Source organism: Phoenix dactylifera, chromosome 8, assembly GCF_009389715.1.
Source record: "Phoenix dactylifera cultivar Barhee BC4 chromosome 8, palm_55x_up_171113_PBpolish2nd_filt_p, whole genome shotgun sequence".
In the NCBI taxonomy this organism is placed as follows: domain Eukaryota; kingdom Viridiplantae; phylum Streptophyta; class Magnoliopsida; order Arecales; family Arecaceae; genus Phoenix; species Phoenix dactylifera.
Window position 1 is genome coordinate 16,427,333 of NC_052399.1, and position 22,755 is coordinate 16,450,087.

The 22,755-nt window shown below is 37.1% G+C and overlaps 2 protein-coding genes across 17 annotated transcripts in view; one reads left to right on the top strand and one right to left on the bottom strand.

The window, feature by feature from the left end:
* The first annotated feature begins 481 nt into the window (after positions 1-481).
* LOC103702588 lies at positions 482-7,863 on the top strand. Its single transcript, XM_039129596.1, has 4 exons — positions 482-599; positions 2,306-2,844; positions 3,821-3,994; positions 5,730-7,863. Exons 1-4 carry the CDS (start codon positions 482-484, stop codon positions 5,892-5,894), a joined length of 996 nt encoding a protein of 331 aa, XP_038985524.1. The 3' UTR covers positions 5,895-7,863.
* LOC103702521 (protein TSS) overlaps positions 7,739-22,755 on the bottom strand; it is a 36,461-nt gene continuing 21,444 nt past the window's right edge. For 4 of the 16 annotated variants that reach the window (XM_039129059.1, XM_039129060.1, XM_039129046.1 and 1 more), the window contains 3 exons: positions 18,781-21,349; positions 15,587-15,650; positions 7,739-8,009 (listed from right to left, as the gene is read on the bottom strand). In XM_039129059.1, coding sequence (XP_038984987.1) covers positions 19,007-21,349 — 2,343 coding nt within the window. In that variant the 3' untranslated portion in view covers positions 7,739-8,009; positions 15,587-15,650; positions 18,781-19,006. Of the gene's footprint in view, positions 8,010-12,224; positions 13,776-14,134; positions 14,223-15,378; positions 15,503-15,586; positions 15,651-15,940; positions 16,029-17,080; positions 17,207-18,489; positions 18,551-18,780; positions 21,350-22,755 lie in introns of all 16 variants that reach the window. The other 12 variants (XM_039129057.1, XM_039129055.1, XM_039129056.1 and 9 more) reach the window with 12 other exon arrangements.

Sequence of the window (22,755 nt, forward strand, 5' to 3'; positions counted from 1 at the left end):
AAAGTCAAAATTTTTTTGACCTGATGCAAAGAAAAGAAAACATTACAATCTATGCTATTTGCATGCATGATGCATCACCCATGTCGAACCCTAGTAACTATTTAATCCATGCTTTCTGCATGCATCACCCATGTCGAACCCTGCTAATATTTCAGGATCACATGTGCTCCCTACATGCTTACTGCTTAGCTAATATATTTTTTTTTGGTATTCATATAGAGTACAGAATAGGTAATATTTCGGATCACATTGGCCACAACTCAGGTGGGGCCTACATATTGGGGCACGTAGTCGCTGCTGATGCGCTAGCTCAGGCTGTTCGGTGCTCGGGTGGCTCATCTGATATATCCGCTCCACGAAGCACGACTTGGAAGCACCCCTTGGACAAGCATTTATAGCTGTTGGGCTTCCCCTCAGTTTCTTTCATTATCCGAGCTCTCTCAAAATTTGTACTTGGAGAAAGCCTCAGAGAAAGAGAGAGATGAACGCGGGAGCAGGGCTGCTGTTGCCTTTCAATAATGGCTATCGCCAAGAAGTGGCGCCAACCCAGCATCTCCCGTTTCTGGACGAGGAGGACTTCCACACCAGCTTCTTCGCAAGTGCTGCCCCCCACTGGGTATCATTTATCTCTACTTTCCATTCCTCTCTTCTCTCTTTTATAGTAGAACGCCGGCTGACTTTTTTTTTTTTTTTTTGGTTTTGCTGGATTATGTCAGCTTTTAAAGACTACTTTCATTGGGATTTGAATGCCTCTAAATGAAGCTGATTTAAAATTTGATCCAGAGAGATGAGAAGATTGCAACATGAATGGGGACTGGGGAGAACAAATATCAAGAGCATGATGAGTTGGCCTATATTCCATCTATGTAGACTTGAAGAATATAAAAGGTCATGAAGCAAAGAAATATTTAGGGAAAACAAATGATCACTGCAAGACTGTTTAAAAAAAGGACATGCATGTCGAATTGTATAATTTTTGGCTTTGATCAGCTAATCAAGGACAGTTCAGCCTACCAATGTATTGAAGTTGGTATTACTCGACTATTAAGATATCAAAACTTTGTCGATTCCTTAATGCTTTAAAATAGAGAAGAAAACGAGGAGGGAAAAACTAATAAGGTGGAGAATCGTGAATTTTAGGACCATGAAGTTATAAAATTTATGCAATATGAAAGAAATCATATGCACTAATGCATGTAATCACAGATGGTATAAAAGACATCAATGTTCTATTATCAGAAATCACAGTTCTTTAATATGCTAAATGAAATTCTCTTTGCATAAATATATTCGTAATCGACTCTTCTATGTTATATAATTCTAGCAATTTGGCCTGCAGAAACAAGTATCTGTCACTGTTTGTCATATGATCTTGCAAGCCTCAGCCTGAGAAATTTTCTTTAGGCCAGAGTGTAGAAAGAATTTACAGTTCTCTGAAAGGTTAATAAATATTTGGTAATGTGCTGCAAATGTTTATAGTAAATAGATAACAGTATCAACATGCAAATTACAGTCTTTCTTCAGAATGATGTGGCACAGTACATTATATTTCAGCGATCGCTTTCGTATGTACATGTGCATATACATATACATAAATATTCTCCGTCCGCCTTTATTGCTAAAACTTTCCTCATATTTTATTGGTTCTGATAGTTGATATCCAAATTGAGGCCTGATGTCGTTAAACCGTTGAGGCCTGATATGTATTTTTGACCCATTCCCTAATAGCTTAACCTACGCGGTCCAATGGTTACTTAATATGGTATAAGAGCTCAGGTTGCTAGAGGTCATCATCTATTTAGATGCCCTCCAAGTCAATTATTTATTTAACTCACTTATTTGTTATCTTGAGCCATTTATTTGTTCCTAGTTGTAATGTTCGGTCTTTTTTTCTTCGAAAGAATGACTTAATTCTTCCATGTGCATGGCTTAGGCTGCGCAAGAATGGCGAGGGGGTGGTTAAGGTCAGATATACATTGTCGACTAATTTTTTAATAGCTTTCAGCTTTTGGAGCCTGTTGCTTAGTTAACATAAATACTAAAAAGCCACAAAAATAATTTCAAGAAATGGCAACCTTAAATGCCATGTTTACCTATTCAAACTAGAGACCGATTAAGTTTTCCTTCTGTCATCTGTGTTTCTGATCCTTTTGTCCCATCGTAGACGACGAGATAAGCTAAATCTTAGTCATTGGTTCTCCAAATTGTGGGATAAGAAATGCTAGTACATGTATAGGGCTAAAAAGCTCGGTTTGGTGCAATTACCATGTTACTAATTTCTCAATTTTATGATTTCCTTGAGTAGTTAAGATCGATGGCTTTCTTATACAGGACAACCTGGTGCAGATATCTTGTCTATCCGAGTATGACCTTGGAGGAGAAGGAGATTTATTCAAAGCTCCAGAGCCCATCTTAGAGGAACCAGTACTTGCGTTGGATCCCGATACAGCTGCCATGTCCATGATATCTAGCAATGGAAATCTCATCAGTCCAGAAGCAATTAAAGTCACACACATGGAATCAATTCAAAATGAGGGTTTACTGAGTGAGGTGTTCTATGACTGCAAAAAGGACCTTCTAGCCAGGTCTGCTATCATAGAACCATCCCCTGAGGCTTCAGATGTTAAGATTCCTGCACTTCAACCAGAGACGGTTCCAGGTGTAGAGGAAGAAAATAAGTTAGTCATGGAGGGGCCAGTACAGAAGAGGGATAGCTTTCGATGTCTAAGCTCAGCAGACTACATAAATGGTTGCAATATGAGACCAAGCTTTTTTGAATTTGAAGGGATGAATCTTGGGGCTGCATTTGGAATAAGAAGAGCATACAGTGAAGGAGATATTCAGGTTAGAATGAATCAAATCTTGCTTTTCTATATACCAACTGTTTTCTTTTTTGTTCAGTTTATTGTTCCAACTACTGTGGCATTGCTATGCTGGCTGATAAATTCTTCTAGAACATCAGAAGCTTTTCTGTTTAAGAGTTTTTGAACAATGGACCCTGCTGCCCGAAGTTTTACCTTATCAACTTCTAATTCCTATGTAGGATCCATGTTATATATGATTTAGAAAACGAACTGGTCCAAGTACTGTCAGAATATCTTCTATGAAGAAAATGTAAGGACTAACAGCCTAAGCGAAACTCCATCAATTTTTTACGAGGAACTGACTATTGGATGAGTTGGGCCAAATTCCAAGTCACCCATGAGTTGTCAATGCTTTGATGAATACTATGTTTCGACACCATCCAGCCAATTGACATATTTACCTTATAAATATCGATATCTTTGTCGCTGATGCCACCTGCATTGAGATATTTGTAAAGTATGCATTTCCAGTCTCCCTTCAAGCTAGGCGGAAAAGAAAGAAACGGAGTCTTGGTTTCTGAGATCTGATAGGATGCGTTTTAGCTATCGAAGTGCTGCAAGCAGTCTCCAGTGATTTCTGCAGAAGTCAACTCATTCTAATTTTTTATTAAGAACGATTTGTAATTTCTGTTGATAAAACTGGAAACTTGTAGGAGTTTGTTGAAACTTTGTTCTGTGTTCTGCCATAAACAAACTTCTTCATATGAGAAGCAACCTGTCAAGCACTTCTTTTCCTTATTATTGGCCAAAGAAGGCTTATATCTGGGTCTTAATATACATCATCATTTGAAGAGCCGAGTTCAAGATACCTAACAGAACTGCAGTGTAATATGTGACTGCTAAAAGCTACCTGTAATTCGTGTTTTACATTAAATATAAATACCAAGAGATGTTCAGTTGTTTCTGGCAATTTCCACAGGATGTTGGAGGTCATTGATTTTCAATATTTCTGGCAGACTCTTGGAAGTAGCAAACCGATATTTGGTAACGTGGACATTGTTCGTTCTTTTCTTCAGCACTCATCAACCAATGTTGATGTCAAGATTGAGGACAAGATTGAAGAACGGAGCCAAAAGCTTTCAAGATACAGGAAGAAGAGGACCAAAAGAAATTTTGGCAAAAAGATCAAGGTAATTACTACTTATCGCTTCCTCCCCCCCTTCCCCTCCCTCTCGTGTTGCTATTTGTAGCTGTAGAAGCAATTCCTCATCAATTATACAATAGTGGCCGTCAACTAGTATTTGCAGCAGCTCACCTGTTGCAGAAACATTTCATAAATCATTCACTTCTTAACAAACAGAAGAAAAGCTTAGACATATGATATTCAGAATAACTGAATAACTGCTAGCTACTTTTGAGAGCTTTGTATTTTCTTTTTAAATTGCTACACCCACACTTTCTAGGGAAACTCATATGAGTACTTGTGATAATATCTAAAACCTACGTATGATAAATTGCAAGACCAACACTTTCTGAAGGATGAGCCAGCAAGAAGGAAAGGATAAACTAGACACTTGAAGAAATAAGGAGCAAAACTTTGAGAAGATTAGCATCTACGATGAAATGGATTGATAATTTTTGGGAAGTTGGACTTGCAAAATACCTTCCAACCTTTCTGTAGCAATTGTTGGGATCAAGTAGGTTGGGAATGTCAACAAGTTTCTATTATGTGAACTCCTCATCCTTTTTATAATGGTCTTTGGCATTACATACTCTTGGAATGACAAAAGAATTCAACAATGTCAACTCCAAGAGTGGAATCATGAGAAAGCACTTCTTTGGAGCAATACTCCAACGAACACTGAACCTCCAGATTTGTTGAGACTGTGAAAGTCATCTACTTACATGTCCTTCACTTTCATAGATGACCTTTTCTTTGTTCTTTTCTCTTCTCTTTCGGAAATTTGATCAGATTTTTAAGCAAACTCTGACTCCAGTTATTCATTGTTTACAAACTATGAGTATGTAAATTCTCTTAATATGCATGGATTTAATAATCTATGTAGAGGATAAATATCGGTCGTGTAGATCAAATTCAACTTAATTTCAATTGTCAACCATGTCTTAGTTTCACATCTTGGCATTAGAACAGCTTTAACCCTTCTTTTGTTTATATATATATATATATATATATATATATATATATATATATATATATATATATATATATATATATATATATATATATATATATATATATATATATTGAAATATATATCATTCTTCTTGATAGATTTTCTGAATTTTTAGTTAAAAGAAGGAAATTGAAGTCGTTACCTTCAATGCTATAAACACCTTTCTCATGCCCTTGACTCTTTCTCTCTCTCTCTCTAACAAGAGAATCAAGAGTGCTACTTTTTTTGAAGAAAGAGTACATAGAAGTTAGCTTCATAACCTCATGCAGTGTGGCAAGCCATCCTGGTGTATCTGCATCATATAATAAAAAAGCGGGCTTCTGAAGCCAAGCTACAACATAGAAGACCTGCTATTGCATTGGATCATTAAACCTACCATCATTGGTATGCAAAGCATCTCAATATTGCCAAGTTAATATCAACAATAGAGGTGAAGCTGTTTTTTGAATATAATTGAGCCACCTACTTTCAACAAAATATGAGAAACAGAGGTGTCTTAACATGTACAATTAGATGGCATTTGCTATTAAAGGTGGGTTTTATACATACAAATTAACATATTTAAGGTTGCATTCTCAGTGGATTTCTCTGCTTTTTAGCTCACCAGTTCATCTAATCATGACAGGTATTAATTTTCACTAAGCTCTCCGGTGAATGTCTGTTCTTTTTTTTCTTTTTTTTTAAAAGTTCACTAAGCCTCTTGCCATGACAAAAGTTGCGCACTTTGCAGTATGCCTGCAGGAAGGCTTTAGCAGACAGCCAACCCCGCGTACGTGGAAGATTTGCGAAGTCTGAGGAAGGTGAGATTGCAAAACTTCACCAGCAAAATGCAGATATTCGACTAGAAAATAGGTTAAGAGTTAGTAATTACCAGCCATGCACCCCTCCTCCATAGGGAGGTAGGCCTTTGAAAGGACCGAAAAGCTTTCTCTGAGTTTTGTTTATAGAACAAATCCCTTGTTCACTTGGTCTCCTGTTGTAATAATGGCCTTTCTTGACATAAAGATGCAGTGCTGTTAAAAGTTTGAATAAAATCAATTTACAATTCTCATATCGAGCTATGGATGATGGTTTTGGGATCCTGGTGCCTATTAGGTTTACAACAACCACTCTGTTGGACGCATGAAGTCAGAACATATGCTTACATTTGAGCTAGTTTCTGCACAGATCCTTTTGAGCATAAGAGGAACCAAGTCATCCAAGGACCCGGAACTATAAATTGTGGGAACCAAGTCATCTAAGTTCCTGTTCAAATGGAGCTGTAGCTGGAATCTATGTGCCATTTTGCTAACAAACTCTTTAAAAACCAAAGAAGAAAAATGAAGAAGACTAAGATATGCTTATTAGCCATATCTGAGTCTTTTATTTATTATCTGTAATTTTTTTTTTAAGAACTTGTATATTATTTTCAAAAAAGATATAAAAACATAAAACAGAGGCATTCCATGTCATTAAAGGAAAAAACGAAAAGGGAGAGTAAAATGATAAGTGAATTTAAGGCTTCATGCGCATCCTGTTCCAGACGACAGTATCTATAATAAAATGTGGCACTTTTTTTTCTGCGTGAATCATGATAACTTGCATGAACGAACTCGCTTTCAGCGTGAGGGTAAGGATACAACAACAGCTCGTCTTCGTAAAAGAGTTTCCAAATTCACTTGGAAGAAGATTGAATCATAATCTAGACGTGCAGCGCCTGCCAACGCTGTGTCATTCGGCAAAACAATTTCAACCCCAAAATTCAACTCAATTAAATTTACCATGCAAGTCCTCGAAGCATCATATAATAAAAAAGCGGGCTTCTGAAGCTCTCAAGTGAACATCTGTTCTTCTTTTTTTTTTTTTAACTTCAATAGAGCATGATAACGAGCGACGCCTGGCTGAATCTTCCATTTGCTGGGCATTAGTGCCGCAACAAATGACCGTAAAAAGTGGTTAGTCTTAATCTGAGTGCTACAAAAGCAACCTCTATTTGCACATGTTTTCTTCGTAATATGCTCCAATCATTTGGATAGGTTCCCTAAAAACAAGAAAAATATTAGTCACTGACAGCAAATTGTCATATGCTTAAGAAGATCAGATAGATCATGAGAACCAACCATCAAAATATTGGTGCTAGAAAGGAATTCTACACCCTCCTAACAACTAGCCACAAGATACTGATGTTAACAGTGCATGACGACTAATTGCTCTTAACTATTGGGTAGTACAGATAATTAATTAGGTGTATTAAGGTGCGAGGATGGTTTCACTTAAGTTTACATTCCACCAACTTCTTTCATTGATCAGTGCAATCAGAAGGACTTGCAGGAAGAAAAGGAGACGGGGAAGTAGGAACTTGCAGGAACCCAGGCAAATCACACACTGCAGCTCTTGCAACGGAGAAGGGGATGAGGAAGAAAATGTTGGAGAAGTCTTCAATACACACCTACCTGGAATCAGAGGTTTGGTGCAGTCTGTGAATATTCATTCAAAACCTACCCATAATCCCAGAATCCAACTTGCAAAAACCTCCTAACCAAGTTCCAACAATTTCCACGTCAAACACCACAAGGAATGCAATCACATCAGGAAATTAATAAGGCACGAGAGGACCAGGAAAGTAAGAAACCAGCAGTTGTGATGCATGAATATCAAGCCGATTTTTCTGGAGGTAGCACATATAGTTACTTTCCCCTTCTAAGAAGCAATAGAATAACTTCAAGCTTTTCGCACAAAAGAAAGCACGCAGAATCTAGGAGACCAAAACAGATAATTATTGCATTTCAATTGGCAGGGAAATTAGAATTCAGAAGATCTCAACATTTAGCATTATTTTTGGTTCAGCAGCAAAAATTGCAGAAAGTTCCCTCAAAACAAAAAAAGAAAAGAAAGAAGACCCATGCGTCCGTCTATCCAACGAAACAGAGAAAATGGTCAACGAATACAATCTAATAAATTTTGTCCAAAACTGTTAACTCGACTGCTGGTGCTCTCTTAGATCCCTGGATCTCGACAAAGCAACTTGAACCTGCATAAGAAAGGAGAATAACCACCACCCATGAAACAAACTGCGGATTGAGGTTCACAGAAATAAACACAACCACGCTTCTGGCGGCATGAGGCACACGAATTGATGTTTGACCTCATGGCACTAGAAAGTTAGTTATAGATTACCAAAGTATCATTGTCAAAAAACACACATATGCAGAAAATGAAATCATTATCTAGGTAATATATAGATACTGCTTCGATTGCTAGCTGAAGGCAGTTTACCATCCATAGTCACATGCCAGATGAAGAAGTTACGAAGGAGATGGCAATTGGGAAGCATTCAAGAAGGTTAAGATGGTACAAGGATTCAAACATAAAAGTGCATCTACACTACCAGAATGCATTCATAAACAACATTTACACGCACAAAACCTCAACCACACACTTATACGTGATGTATTGAATAACCTGACCTTAAACAAGTTGCCTGAGAAATAAGCACATGATTGGCAAGAAGGTTAAGGTAGTACAAGGATTCAAACACAAAAGTGCATCTACACAAAACAGAATGCATTCACAGAAAAATGCACAAAACCTCAACCACAATTGTACATGAAATGTATTGAATAACCTGACCTTAAACAAGTCTGCCTGAGTAATAAATAAGCACATGTGGAACCGTGTATTAGACAATAATCCAGAGACAGTTGCGCATGAAGCTTGAGAAACAAGAATAAGATGCCATGTTCCGATGAGGACATGAAGGATTGTACACCACATAAGTTGCACATGTGTGAAAAATACTACTCAAGCAAAAATACAGAATGCCACATACATCCTTCTCCCACTTTAACTTTTCTCTCCAAGATAGATCTTAAAACAAAAGCCTAAGAAAGATGGATTCATTGTGTACTATCAAGGGAGGAGCACAGCAGAGATATCATGTTACAAATATCGATGTAAAATGACTTAAGGTGAAGAGTTCCCAGGATAAACCATGATCATGCTGTTTGAGGAGTTTTAGATACACAAACTCTCACAAAATTCAGCAGATCTAATGGTCTATAGGCCTCCTATACTTGATACACGGTCCAAATTAAAATATTAATTGAACAATATTTGCTCAATTTATCAATATTTGAGATGTGCAGTCAATTGAATAGCCATAAAAACACCAATTAGATCCATGATAAATTCATATATTTTCCATATAAAGACAACTCATTCATCCAGCAGTTCATAGATTATTTGTCTCTTAACATATGGTCTGGATTTAATAGCTGTACAGATGGGATTTATTCCATGAGCAGTTAAACAAATACCTCTAAAAAATTTTCTAAGAAATCAATTGCTAGATTTGATCCTAAAAACGATAAGTTAAATGCTTATCTAACGGTCCATAAAACTGTGCTTGAACAAGAATGGACCAGATTCAGTTATGTCCATTAATATGGAAAATAACCATCTTGTCAATCACATGGCTTTTAAGCATGCCTAATTGGACTAGCTTGAAAACATTACTTCCTCAAACTCATAAACATGTTATTTATCTGAAAGTCCGTAAAGTTAAAATACAGAATCAATGGACAGGATTTGATTTAATTTATTAGTTCCACGAATCATCCAATGGTTATAGAATAACCCGTATCAAATGTCATGGATATATATTTGTTTTAACAAATCGGAAGTTTGAGATCATTTCTAATTTCATAGACATTCAAAAGGCTGTCAAGTCCAACAGCAATAGCTTTATGTTAGATCTAATAGCTGAGATCAATTAGGATCTCATAAGCCAACAAGAAAAGCATCAAAACTAATGGCAGTAGATTTGTGTATGTTTAATCTAAGTGTTGGAAACCATTATGATCACAAAACCCTTCTACCAAATCCAGTAATGATGAGGAATGCATGTCTAATGTAACGGTTGAGATTAACTATAGCCTCATAATAGAAAGGCTATCAAATCCAATGGTTATAGTTTATTTATGTCAAAACTAAAGGCTCAAACCAACTTAAATTATAACATGGGAGTAAAATATCAAATCTAACGGTTCTGCTTCCATCATACCAAATCATATGGATTCTTTCATAGCTGAAACTAAACAGAGAACATAAACAAGCCCTCTACATACTCCCATAATACAGGAAGGTTTGCTCTTATTTAAAATCAACCATCTAGCGATGGAGATGATTTCCTACATCAAATCTAAGGGCTCATACTATGCTTATACAAAATCCAATGCCCTGGAAGTGCTTATTAATATGATTGTGCAGTTTTGAGAAGTTATCGAGCGCTTTTTGTAAATATCGAACCAATGCAATCTGAAATAAAGAAGGGAGAGAGATCTGAACGAGCCTTCTCCAAAGATGAGTTGGATCAAGGAAAAGAAAGAGAAGTTACTCCTATCTTCTGCAAAACCTTCTATTGCTTTACATATATATATATATATATATAAACCACTACGATAAAAAAGAATTGTCTATCATACATGAGGAATCCAATGGATTGCCATCATGGAAGAGTTCTTATTGCAATTTTTGGAGGACTCCTCAGTAAGAGAAGCACTCTTAGAAGCACTTAAACAAGGAACGCCTAAACAGATCATCACTCTCATAGACGGAGCACCGCTCCGTTCAAAGAGACCACTGATCTCATAATAGGAGCACTGCTCCATTTTAAAGAGCACTAGTCTAATAAAATGAATACTGATCTATCAAATATGAGGAATCCACCGGATTGCCATCATGAAAAATACCTTCTTGGAAACTTGGAAGACTCTTCTATAAAGAAGCATTCTTAGAAGTACTTCCTTGAATAAGGAATATCACTAAAAAAAAGAGCATCAATCTCATCGAAGAAGTACCATTCCATTCAAAAGGAATATCAATCTCATAATAGGAGCACGACTTCATTATAAAGACTGTTGGTCTAAAGAAAATGGAGGAGCATTGCTCTATCTTACATGTGCAATCTATTGGATTGCTGTTGTGGCATAATCCTCCTTTGGAATTTTTATATATTATTCTATAAAATTTTACTCAAATAATAGAGAAACGGCATGTCATGAAGCGTCTAAGTGATATAGAATCACCGATCCAAAGGGTTCAAAAGAATGCTTTGATAAAGGATGTAATATCTTTAAAATTTCGTGATGATCCTTGATCAATGACCCATCGAATGTGTTTGATAGATCAAGATGATTTCTATCACATGTTCAAAACTCAAATTTATTCATTTTCTAAAATATATACCATCATGACATGATCATATCACAATGGCATTTAGATATTTGACCTGAGATTGTTACAAGGCCTAGGCTTTTATCCATCCAATATCTTAAAGACTATTTTTGTCTATTCTATGGTGTATATCAAAATTAACTTTTAAAAACAAGAGCTACTGTTGATCGAAAGGCTCAAAATGAAATGACCATTATGTCATTAAACTAGGCAAACTTGAAATGAAATCAACACCATGTCATTAAATTGGAAAAACCCAAAATTATATTTCCAAGCCATTAAATTGGATAAATCCAAAATGATGACCACCATGTCGTTAAACTGGATGAATTGAAAATGAAATAACCACGATGTCATTAAACCGAACAAATTCAAAATAAAGTAGCCCCGTGCAAATAATTTGGACAAATCCAAAACAATATGACAATCATGTCATTAAATTGAATGAGGATGATATCATCAGGTCATTAAACTAGTTAAATGAAAAATAAAACAATGACCTCCATGCCACAAAACTGGGCATATCCAAACCAATGCAACTTTTGTCATTAACTAGATAAATTATAATGTGACGATATCCATGTCGTTAAACTGGATATAATTAAATTTGATGTATATTGTAAATGCCTTTGAAATTTAAATATAGATGTAAATGAGTTTTGATATACTCATTTATGTACACCGGTAGTATGCTCTTAGTTACGCCATGTAAATACTGAGTCAGCAATATAATAAAATTCAATTTTCTTTTAAATTGGTCTTCTTTTCTTTCAGTATTCATAAAAGGTTGCTTAATCAAAGAGGTTCCTTAATTTTATGGGGTAATTAACAAGACTCTTGAGCAAGTTTCGCAACCAGTGCTAGAGGGGATACCAGTCGACGATTGATTCAGCATGGTACGGATCCGTACCATGCCATTTTAGGGTGTATTCACATGGAGAACCGGAAAGCGAGGAGAGAGAAAGAGGGAGAGGGAGAGGGAGGATGGGAGGGAGAGGTAGGAAGGATGTACCTCGGCGGCAGCACGACATCGTTCGGCATCATTGTCGAGCACCAGGGACAGAAGCCCTTCGAAGGGCGCAACAATCGAAGCGGAAAAAAAAAAACTAAAGGCGTTGTGGGTTGGGATTATTTATATACCGAACCATTTAATTAAACCATGATGGAAGCCAACCGGTCCGATTCGGTACGCCCTGAATCGGCCGGTTCAGCACGGTTTAGAATACCAAGCTCTTGAGTCTATTGGAAACTGAGAACCCATATAAAGTAATAAAATCTATCTGAAGATGAATTTGAAGGAACATACCAAATTTATTTGCACCATATATCTATTCTAAGGTTAACACTAAGACGCAGATTTGTTATCCCATGCATACTTATGGATGCATCTCCATTCACCAAAGATGGGGCCATGAGCTAGACTGCACAAATGTAGCTAATAAGTCAAGGAAGTGAAGGTATAATGGTCTTGCAAGGGAAGCAGGCAAGTTAAGATGGTACTAGGAAAGTATTGAAGATGAAACAGTATCCATGAAAGAAACACATAGAGACTAAAATGAGTAGATAGATATGACCAATCAAGCTACGGTAAGGGTAAAAGTTGAAGTGCTAAAAATGGTGGCGTCAGCATATAAGAAAACAAGTTGATGAGGAATGTGGCAAAGGCAAGTGTTAGTATAATCTAGCTAACAGAAGCAAATAGAAGCACAGCATATGAGATGGTGAAGTCAACTAGACATGATGTAGACCGGCATGAAGGAGCAAGGCCGTGAATGCCTCAAGGAGACAAGACTTGATCTACAAAAGCAGCACACGTGGAAAGGCAATGAATGCCTCAAGGTACATGAAAAACCAATGAGCACCAAAAATCGCAAAGGAGGTAGATAGATATCATGCTAGGAAGCACTTAAAAGGTGACAAGCCACCAGTCAATTCAAAATGCATTAAGGAATACTGAATTTGCTTCATGCATCTCATTATCTCAAACTATAATGCAAAATAGAAACAGCCATGGTGTGTTAAAAAAATTGAGATTGCGGTCAAAATAGATACCCTCAAGCTAGGTCAAGGTCATGATAGCAGAGACAAGGGTTGCTCATGTAAAGATCCTAATACTTGGTGCAAAACTGAGGGTGACGTGAATAAATGAGTAATACCAAAAATTAAGGCCAGAGCAGTAATGATATTTCATATATAGTGGTGAAGGCAGAGCCAAGGTGGATTGCAGTTATATAGCATGAATAGTGAACTCGATCATATAAAAGGAATGATTTAATCTGAGTGTGAAGACCAGGCTCAGGGTGGGAGATGATGTACCCAAAACAACAGAGGTATATTACTTGTGAAGGTATTGCTTCATAAACTTGCTCTAAGATTCAATCATGGAGCCAGCAATTTTATGGTAATGGCAAAAGGTTGAGCCAGAGGCATCTAAAGGAAGAATGGAAAGTACTACAGATGCAACTTGAATATTTTGGAGCCACAAACACCATTGCAGGATTAAGTACTCCAGAAGATTACAGTAAGCACAGATGAGTCTCCTCAAAAATGGGCTTGGATTCACCTGTGGAGAGTAACGAATAATGTCCAAGTAATTCACAATATAAAAAAAAATCATATATTAGAATGGTCCTTGACCTCAGTGACACTGCCACAACCATGTAATGCTACAATTGAAATCATAAGTCATATCAATTACAGGTTTTCAAGCCAATACTACCCCAATTGGTCACTTAGCAAGTTAACAAAAATAATCCTAAATGGTAATCATCTTAGAGTGTCACATGGCAATTAGGTGAGCTAGCACTCATGAATGTGCCCGGTTGTCCATACCTCACCCAAAGATGGTCCCACATGGCTTTAGCCAAAGAAAAGGCAAGAAGCTAGGAAAAAACAACTTTGATATACTACATAAAAACATACTTGTGACAATCAATACATTGTCAATCACTTGCAGCCTTCGCACCATGGTCCATCTCCATCTATGGGGTGGGATCAAGGCAAAAGCAATCTTCAAAAAAATTAAGAAAAATCTCACCACATATCCACCCTAGAAAAAAAGAATGAAAGAAAAGTGCAAGACTACGATATCAAAAGGTTAAGTTTTACATAAATTTAAATATCAAGAATGATATCAAGAAAATAAATAAATGGTAGAACGTAGGAAAAGTGATAGTAGTAACCAAGAAAGCTTAAAGAGGGAGGAAAAGAGGAAAAGAGGAAAAAAGGATAATATAAAAAGACTAGCAGGTATAGAGAGCTGAATGAAAGAAGAAAGAGAATTGTAGGGTTGGAGGTCTAGTCACATAAGCTATTGGTATAATCACTCTTGTGGTCAGCACATGACAAGTAAGATGTATTAATCTCCTAGATAAAATAAAGGAGAAGATGCTTCAAGCATACAGGAGGTAGAGAAGGTTTAACTTTAGGTAAAGGTGCATGGATGATGCCCAGAAAATAGCTAAAATAGATCCACTAGAGGTGGAAGATTCCAATACTATTCTCAGGAAAAAAGAAGATTGATAATATATTTTAAAAGACAATTCACTATAAGATTCAATTGTAGCACTAATTCCTCCTAGAAACAAGGTTCGCCATCTGTACCGAACCCCGTACCAGTAACATCCTATTACAATGTCGACACGGAGTATCGTACGAGACGACGAGGCGTACCAAGTGTCGTATGGTATGAGACTGTGTATCAATTCCATACCGGTATGGTACACTCGGTATGGTAAATTATTGTATGGCAAACCTTGCTTGGAAAAGCTCCCAACACCCATGAGCACTCAGAGGATTAGTGTGAACTTTTTGGCACCCTAGCATGCACAAGTTGTCGGGTTTTGAGAGGATCATGCATGCACACAAGGAGCAGTTTGATACTTGTTCAATAGAGTCACGTTGTCAAAATAACTTTTACTCTAGGAAAACTTCCCAAATCTATCATTCAAAATATTCTGGAGCAAGTGAGGAAATGTAAAACATCTCATTAAGTCAAAATCACACAACATGCATCCAAGTGTACTAAGGTGTAGTCTGAATAAATGTGAACATTTTATGCATGTATTCAGCGTATATATGTGCAGATCTAACAATGCACACCTTGCAATATCTAAAGCTTGGATACCTACAAGCATGGTTCATAATACTGGTTTTAATACACATACCAGTATTATGTTGGTATGTTATTGGCACAGGTTGATTCGGCATACCAACACTCGATACCTCCTCTTACCAAGTATTGATTCAGTACCGGTACAATATAATATGCCCGGTAGGGAGCAATAGGCACTGGCACAGCGAACCTTGCTTACATGGCTAATCTAAGGCAATACACCAATATAGTTTAATGGCAGAACAGCTGATGATGCATACCTCATTTAAACTACATTTTCATGGCTCATTAACATTATGCAGACACTAGATTAGAGATGACCACCTGCATTAACAACACTGCATGTTAGTGAAACTCATGAATAGCTTTAAGAGTAAACATCAAATTACTTGCCAATTATCCTAGCATCATCATGTGATAAAAGGCTATGGCATGACATTGTATAATTTGGGAACTTATTAGGGTTCACAAATCTCAACCAACACATAACATAGAAGAAAAAAATATAAGATCAAAGATGTCTCTAGAAAATAAAATACAAAGGCATATAATAGGAAATCCAAATTAAACAAGGGTAAAGCAAAGCTTTTATGTGCATTTATCATGTAACTCACCACAAGGTCCAGACATATCTGAGCTGTGTATGATTATGCTGAACTATCGAATGAAGCAACCACATACACATGCATGCGCACAAATACACTATACACATGAAAAAATTTAAGCTCCAAATGAGAACTTTGTGTACAACTTTTAAATGTACATATACCCTACCACCGCCCTTCAATAAACAATTTCCCCCATGGTTGATTGATAGGAAAAATATAAGAATTGCTTGAATAAGAACAAGAGGCTAAAAATTAAAGTGGGCAAGGATACATTTGCTACATGAAGCTCAATGGTAGAAGTTCGTGTTTGGGAGAATAGTAAGCCTTTTGCGATGGAAAATGAAAGAATTTAATAAGATTTTGATGCAAGCATGAAAAAGAAAGAAAGACTAAACTCGGAAAAATTCAAACTGGTATCAAGGTGTGTACAGTGTACACCAAATACATGCACAAACACTCATGATGGATAGGGAAATGTAATTTTCCAGGAAAAGCTTGGTTTAAGTTGCAATTTAGACAACCAAATATAAGTATGGAATTGGTGAGCTCCAGACAAAGCTAGATTGTTTTGCAGCTCATTTTAGAACTAGCAATGCCACTATTTAAAATGGTTCAAGCTCAAGATAAACTTATATCAACCTAGCTTGGCACTGATGTCAAAACTAAGCATAAAATGCTATAAATCATACCAATGCTCTAGGCCTTCCTAGTACTTCAAACAGGATCACTTACCATTTCTATCTCATGATTTACCACCATCCATCACCTCCTTTCTCCCAGCATACATCATAATACAACAGCAAGCTGTTTCTTTAACCTTCCTTTCTCATATCTCATGCACAATCAAACTACCTGCATCCTTGCTTCATTTTTTCTGTCACCAAAGTACCTCTTTCATAATTATTAGTATCAGTTACCCACCCCCTTGCACCATCCCACATCCCACCATTACTGTCCTCAAATTTTATAATCAGCTAGTGCTAAACTTCTTCTTATGCAATATTGTATATGAAACAGAGGTAGACGAGACTTTAAAATGGAAGGCATGGAAGGAAAGATGGATTAGTTAAGAGAGAAGAAAGTGCTAGCATTGTTAAAAAAGACAAGTTTAGTTCTTGGCTTTGGCTAGGATGACAGATTTTTTACCAGCAAAGAAAGCCCTCTTATAGCCCTGCTCAATCAAAAAAGACTCGGGCCAAGATACAAAAACGGCGAGGCTTAAACTCAACCATAATAACGCTTGACTAGAGAACTCGAGGAACAAGTACAAACCTGAACCCATTAAAAAAGAGGCAGGCCTAAGTAACCATCATAAAAAACAGTTAGTTAACACAACAATAGCAGACAGTTGAGAAAGCAATTAAAAGCAAAAAAGATGCAGGGCACAAGCAGGTCATGCACAAACATAAAATCCGATTAGCATCTAAAACAAGGAATTAGTGGATTATGGTTGCAGTATGGAGAATGCAAAAGAATGTCAGGTGCATATAATTTAATGAAATAAGCAAAGCCTGCATACTCTGTTACCATAATAAAGCAATATTCATACACAGCAGCTAATCACCAGAAAACTGGAATGTCATCAAATCCATCCAATTAGATATGTTGAGTAGATGCAAAAATATTATATGTGAAAATACGAAATACATCATCAGGCAATGGATAAGGAGCACCAACAATCTAAAATGTGGTAGACCACCAAACAGAACTGAAAACTAGAAAGTGGACATTTTATTAACCAGCACGGGAAAAATTTGATCAAAACACAGACATGTATTGTATGCGATATATTGAAATCCATGTCGAGCATTTAAAATAGGAAAACATAGCCATGTGATAGACATGACATGCCAACAGTTAAAATAATGCAGAGCAACACAAGAGAGGGCACATGCAACACTTCAACAGGTAGACAAACTTTAGAGATCAAAGTATGGCAAGTTCAGTTTTCGAGGACACAAATAAAGTAAAACCTCAATATGCTTGAATATCCATCATATATTTGCTTTTAGGTCTTGATCAAAGCAAAGGATGAATTTTCCTACATAATAAAGCATTGGTATAGTGCAAGGGGCAAGTTCAGTTTTCACATTTGTAGTTTGTAAATATTTAGTGCATGTAGGGCTGTGAGAGGGAATTTGCTAGTTGTAATTGGAAATAATGAATCATTACAACATTCTAATATCATGCTTCCAGATTTCCATGAAATCAAACCCCTACATCAGCATCCTAAGGTTTCTCTTTAAATTTTCAGAGACAAACAAATAGATTTCCCCTCTGTCCTATGTGATTTAGCATTGCTGAACTTCCACTTCTTTTATCATCCATTTCTTTGATTTCTTTTCTTTCTCCCCATATTGAATTCTGTATTCCTGAATTCCCATAATTCTCCTTGACCCCATCTATGCTTGCAGGCATATTATAGTGATGCAGATCCACCACAGTAGGGCAACAATAGACCTAGCAATTAAATGATTCGTAATACATAGATTTCACCTAATATCTCATTTAAATAATTCATTGTTTTCTGATTTATAAGTCAAAACAGATACAACCTTTTCACTCGAGAACCATACAGCAATTTTCCAGCTTTCCACCAAAAAAATGTGAAGTGTGCTGCAATAGAAGAAAAGTGGAAAACAAGATAGGGTCCTCAAGAATTATAATAAGTATAAAAGGAGAAAATTATCCTCTACCTGAAATTCAATGTCCAGCAAATATCATGCACTTTGGTAATTAAATTTCAACATACCACATCTATCTGGGGTGATATAAATTCATTATCCAGAATATCATCACAGATTTCTTTACATATACAAGTTTAATAGACAAAGTAATAAAATTACCTAGCTTTGATAGCGTAGGAGACTCATCCCTGTTTTTTTCTGAAAGCTCAGTCAGAAATGAGTATAGCTGACTTACTGTGCAAAAGATACACATGCCAAAAAACAGCAGCAAAACTGAAGACTGATAATGCCAGATATTGATTGTCAAGTCCTCCTGGCTGTAAAATTAGAATCCTCACTTAAAATTTGCCCTTGCCGCTAGCTGAATCTCATCAACATATCTTGCTTACTGCTTGCTGGTTACCACATCTTCACTGGAAGACAGACCGGCAGGTCTTGAAACATCACTTCCTCTAACTACTCTGTTAGAAGTAACTTTGAATGACTGTGATCCATATGGCCTACTAAGCAAACTCATAGGCATTCTAAGAGTGTGTTTCTGACGACTCCTACCCTTTATGTATATGCTGAGGCTCCCCTCACCCTCATACTTTGTACTGTTTCTCAAGTTGGGTCTTTTGTTACTAGTATGTCTGCTTTCTGCGAAAGCAATTTCAGGTTTCAATTCAATTTTCTTTGCTTCATTTCCATCAGATTCTCCATCTTCCTGCTTGTTTTCTGACCAGTTCTCAGCCACTGTGTTACCATTGACCTCTGAAATCTCACTCGAAACCTCAGTACCCTCTTGTTTTTCAAGTGCTTCTCCAACACTACTCTCTGATGGATGGGCTAAGCTTACCCTAGTGATGTCAGACTGCACATTTGGCACAATCATGGATTCAGAAATTGGGTTGACAACAGGTGGCATGACAGAGAAATCCACTGGATGACAGCTTGGCCATACTGGTCCTGGCACAAACTCAGAAGCATTTGGAGACATATTGTGTTGCCATGCGTAAGGGTTTGGGTGAAACATGTTGCTATTCATGGAAAATGTGCTGTTTGGTACTGCTTGAGGCTGGGAATATGGTGCATAAAATAATGGCAGAGGATGTATAATGTTTGGAGGTCGAGGGGAAGATGGATAGGGGTGGTGAGGAGAGGTGCATATAGGAGACGCTGTTGGCATGACAGCTGCAGGCCCATGGTGAAGAGTGGCATTCATAGGCCATGGTGTGACTGCAGGAATAGAACCACTGGGGGGAAGGCCAACACTTACAGCCACAGGACTAAGCACAACCGGCGAAGATGGACTAAATGGCGCAGCAGAGGCAGACAACTTCTTTATAGGGATATCTCTAACATCAATGGTGTTCAATGACAAATTTGTCCTTGGATCCTTGCCACCAGTTTTATCAGGGTTGTCAACCTTTTCCTGATCTTCTTGATGATCGCTAGAGCATGCATTATTTTGGGGCTCAATGCTGCCAGATGAAACTTCATCAAGACATTCTCCTACAGGTTCATCAGAAATTGAACACTCAGTTTCGAAGTTGCTAGGTGTATCTGTAGATTTTTTATCATCAAAGTTTTTACTTTGTTGCACTTCTTGAACCTCATTACCAAAAGCATAATTATCCAAATTACACTCGGTGGGCACGCTGCCAGCTGAAGCCACTTCTGTATTTGGAGATAACAATTTGGATAGACCTTCTTCTTCACCCGTTTTCTGGCTTTCTTCTTCCTTTTCAACAGCTTCTATTTCCTTATGTGAGTGCAAACAAATGTCCTGAACACAGCTCTCTTCTTGCTTTGAATCATCTGTCTCTGCCAGAGCAGCTGAATTCTGAGCATGATTCTCGGACGCTAACGATTCCTTTGACTCAGTTCCAATTTTACCGCTCAATTGTTCTCGGTTCAGTGGGATATCATCTTTGGACTTTTGGATCTGAGTCTTAGCAATTGTTCCAGGAGGCGCTAGTGCTACATCTTTGTACGATGGTGAATTTCCAATACTGACAATTAAATTATTGTGTGATTCAGTAACTTCACCTATAGCATTCCTTTGGTCTTTCAGTACAAAATTATCCATAGGTGAATGTGTTGCCTCAGGTTCTAATGGAGTGATCATTTTCTCACCAGCACTCCTAGAGTTATCTGCTGTTTTGGTCTTATCAGATGAAGGCACTGACTTGACCTTGTACACCACAGTCCTGATTTTTTTCCGACCACTTTTGTTTCCAGGTGACTGAACTTTCATATGATGATGATCTGTGTAGCTTCCAGGTACTACAGTCCGTTTCTTTAGTAGGTAATAACGACCATTTGGATAAGTAAACCTTGGCTTAGTCCAAGCAGCTTCAGTGGGAACTTCATTCATCTGATAATTGTAGGCCTTTCCAATATTTGCCCGTTGATTCTTAATTCGCTGCCCAGAACCACCAGCTGACCTTGGCCTTTGAACATGTTGCCAGCCATCTTCTGCTTCTGTGTTTACCTCTGCCAAGACCTCATTAACAAAAGTGAAATTTGCCTGAGTTAGTCCTTTAGGCTGTTGGGAAATTGCTAGGTGCTCCTTAACATCAGCCTCTTCATGCTTAGGCTCAACATGCTGACTGCTCATTTGGGTATTATCTTGGCTATAACTGTGTTCATTGACTTTCTTTTCTTCATCTGAAGTTGTATTATAGTCATTGAAAGATAAATCAGAACTTGCTACATTCACATTTTGAGCAGATCGTCCTTTGACCTGAATCCATATAACAACGCTTGCTTATGGTCTTGTAAGAAAGGTTGATTTAAGAATACTATATTGGCATTTTCTAATGAATACATAATAAATATATAAGGTGCCATTAGATTCAGCATACATAATATAAAATCCTAAGGAAGGCATGGAAAAAATAGCAATATGCAATCGAATTTCCAATAAGCTTTAGTTAGACAACTAGAATGAACTAGTTGAGCGTCTGGTAGTCCCAGCAGTTTTCTATCGCAATATCACTTGCAAGTTTCAAGTACTATCCAATTTCAGATTTAAACTGAGCAAGAAAATATATCCAAAGTTAAAAATGTTTTGTGCAGAGCACTTGAACAAACAAAGAGCTATATTGGGAAACATAAAACTTAGTAAAGTGGAGTGTGCACACTTCAGTTGCAACTTTGAAATTGCACCAAATCCCATCAGCTAATGGTTAGCTGTTATTATGCCAAGAATTTAAGCACCAGCACATGCTGTGCATGCCAACACACTTTCCATGTGCCATGGTTAGATAAAAAAAAATAAAAAGGGCTGGATATCTTTTTTTGATAAAAATATTTAGAAAAAAAATAAATTGGTGCAGCCCAACACATGCTGGTGTCAATACTGGCCCTGCAAAAAATGTGCCAGCATGGGCTAGCACTTGAAAACCTAGTATTGTATAATCTATAAAACAGGATGAACTGAAATTAACAACATTTAGTAATTTTAGTCAACTAAATATTAGTTGGTTCATATGGGTCCAGTTGCAGCAGGTAATTTCTCTCTGAATAATTTCCCGAAGTTAAGATGATGATGATAAAAAATATGGAGACCAATATATTTAAAAAGAAGAATTTAAAAGAGGCTGTCAGAGTAGGCCATATCACTACTACCATATATGACCCAAAAGATCAGTCAGGTATGGTTGGGGTTCCTATAAGTTCAGAGCCAGGGGCTTTCACAGCCATATAAAAAAGTCTGCAGTGCCTATCCACCTACCATGAAAGAAGATCTCTACACGAAAATTCTAGCATGCGTTGTGGGTTCAGTTACATGATCCTTCTTTTCAAAACCTTGTAGACAGGTTTGATGTCAATTCACATGTTTCCCATTTCTTGCAAAAGTTAAGGATCAAACAAACAAGTGAAGGATAAGGAAATAGGAACATTCGCACGGTACCGACCACTGAGCAATTGGTGCTAACAGCAGGTAACAAGAGTGTAGTCTGTATGGACAGTAGATAATATTATTTTATATGAATTTTCTCGTATTCCTTGTTTTTAGACATGAAAACTATCTTCTAGAATATTATAGTAGTTCTCTTTTGTTTGGTTTGCCCTAAAGATTAACATGAACATTTTTTGTTCTATTACTACTGTCTAAGTCTAGCTAGTTAGGCTGCTTGGCTCTTC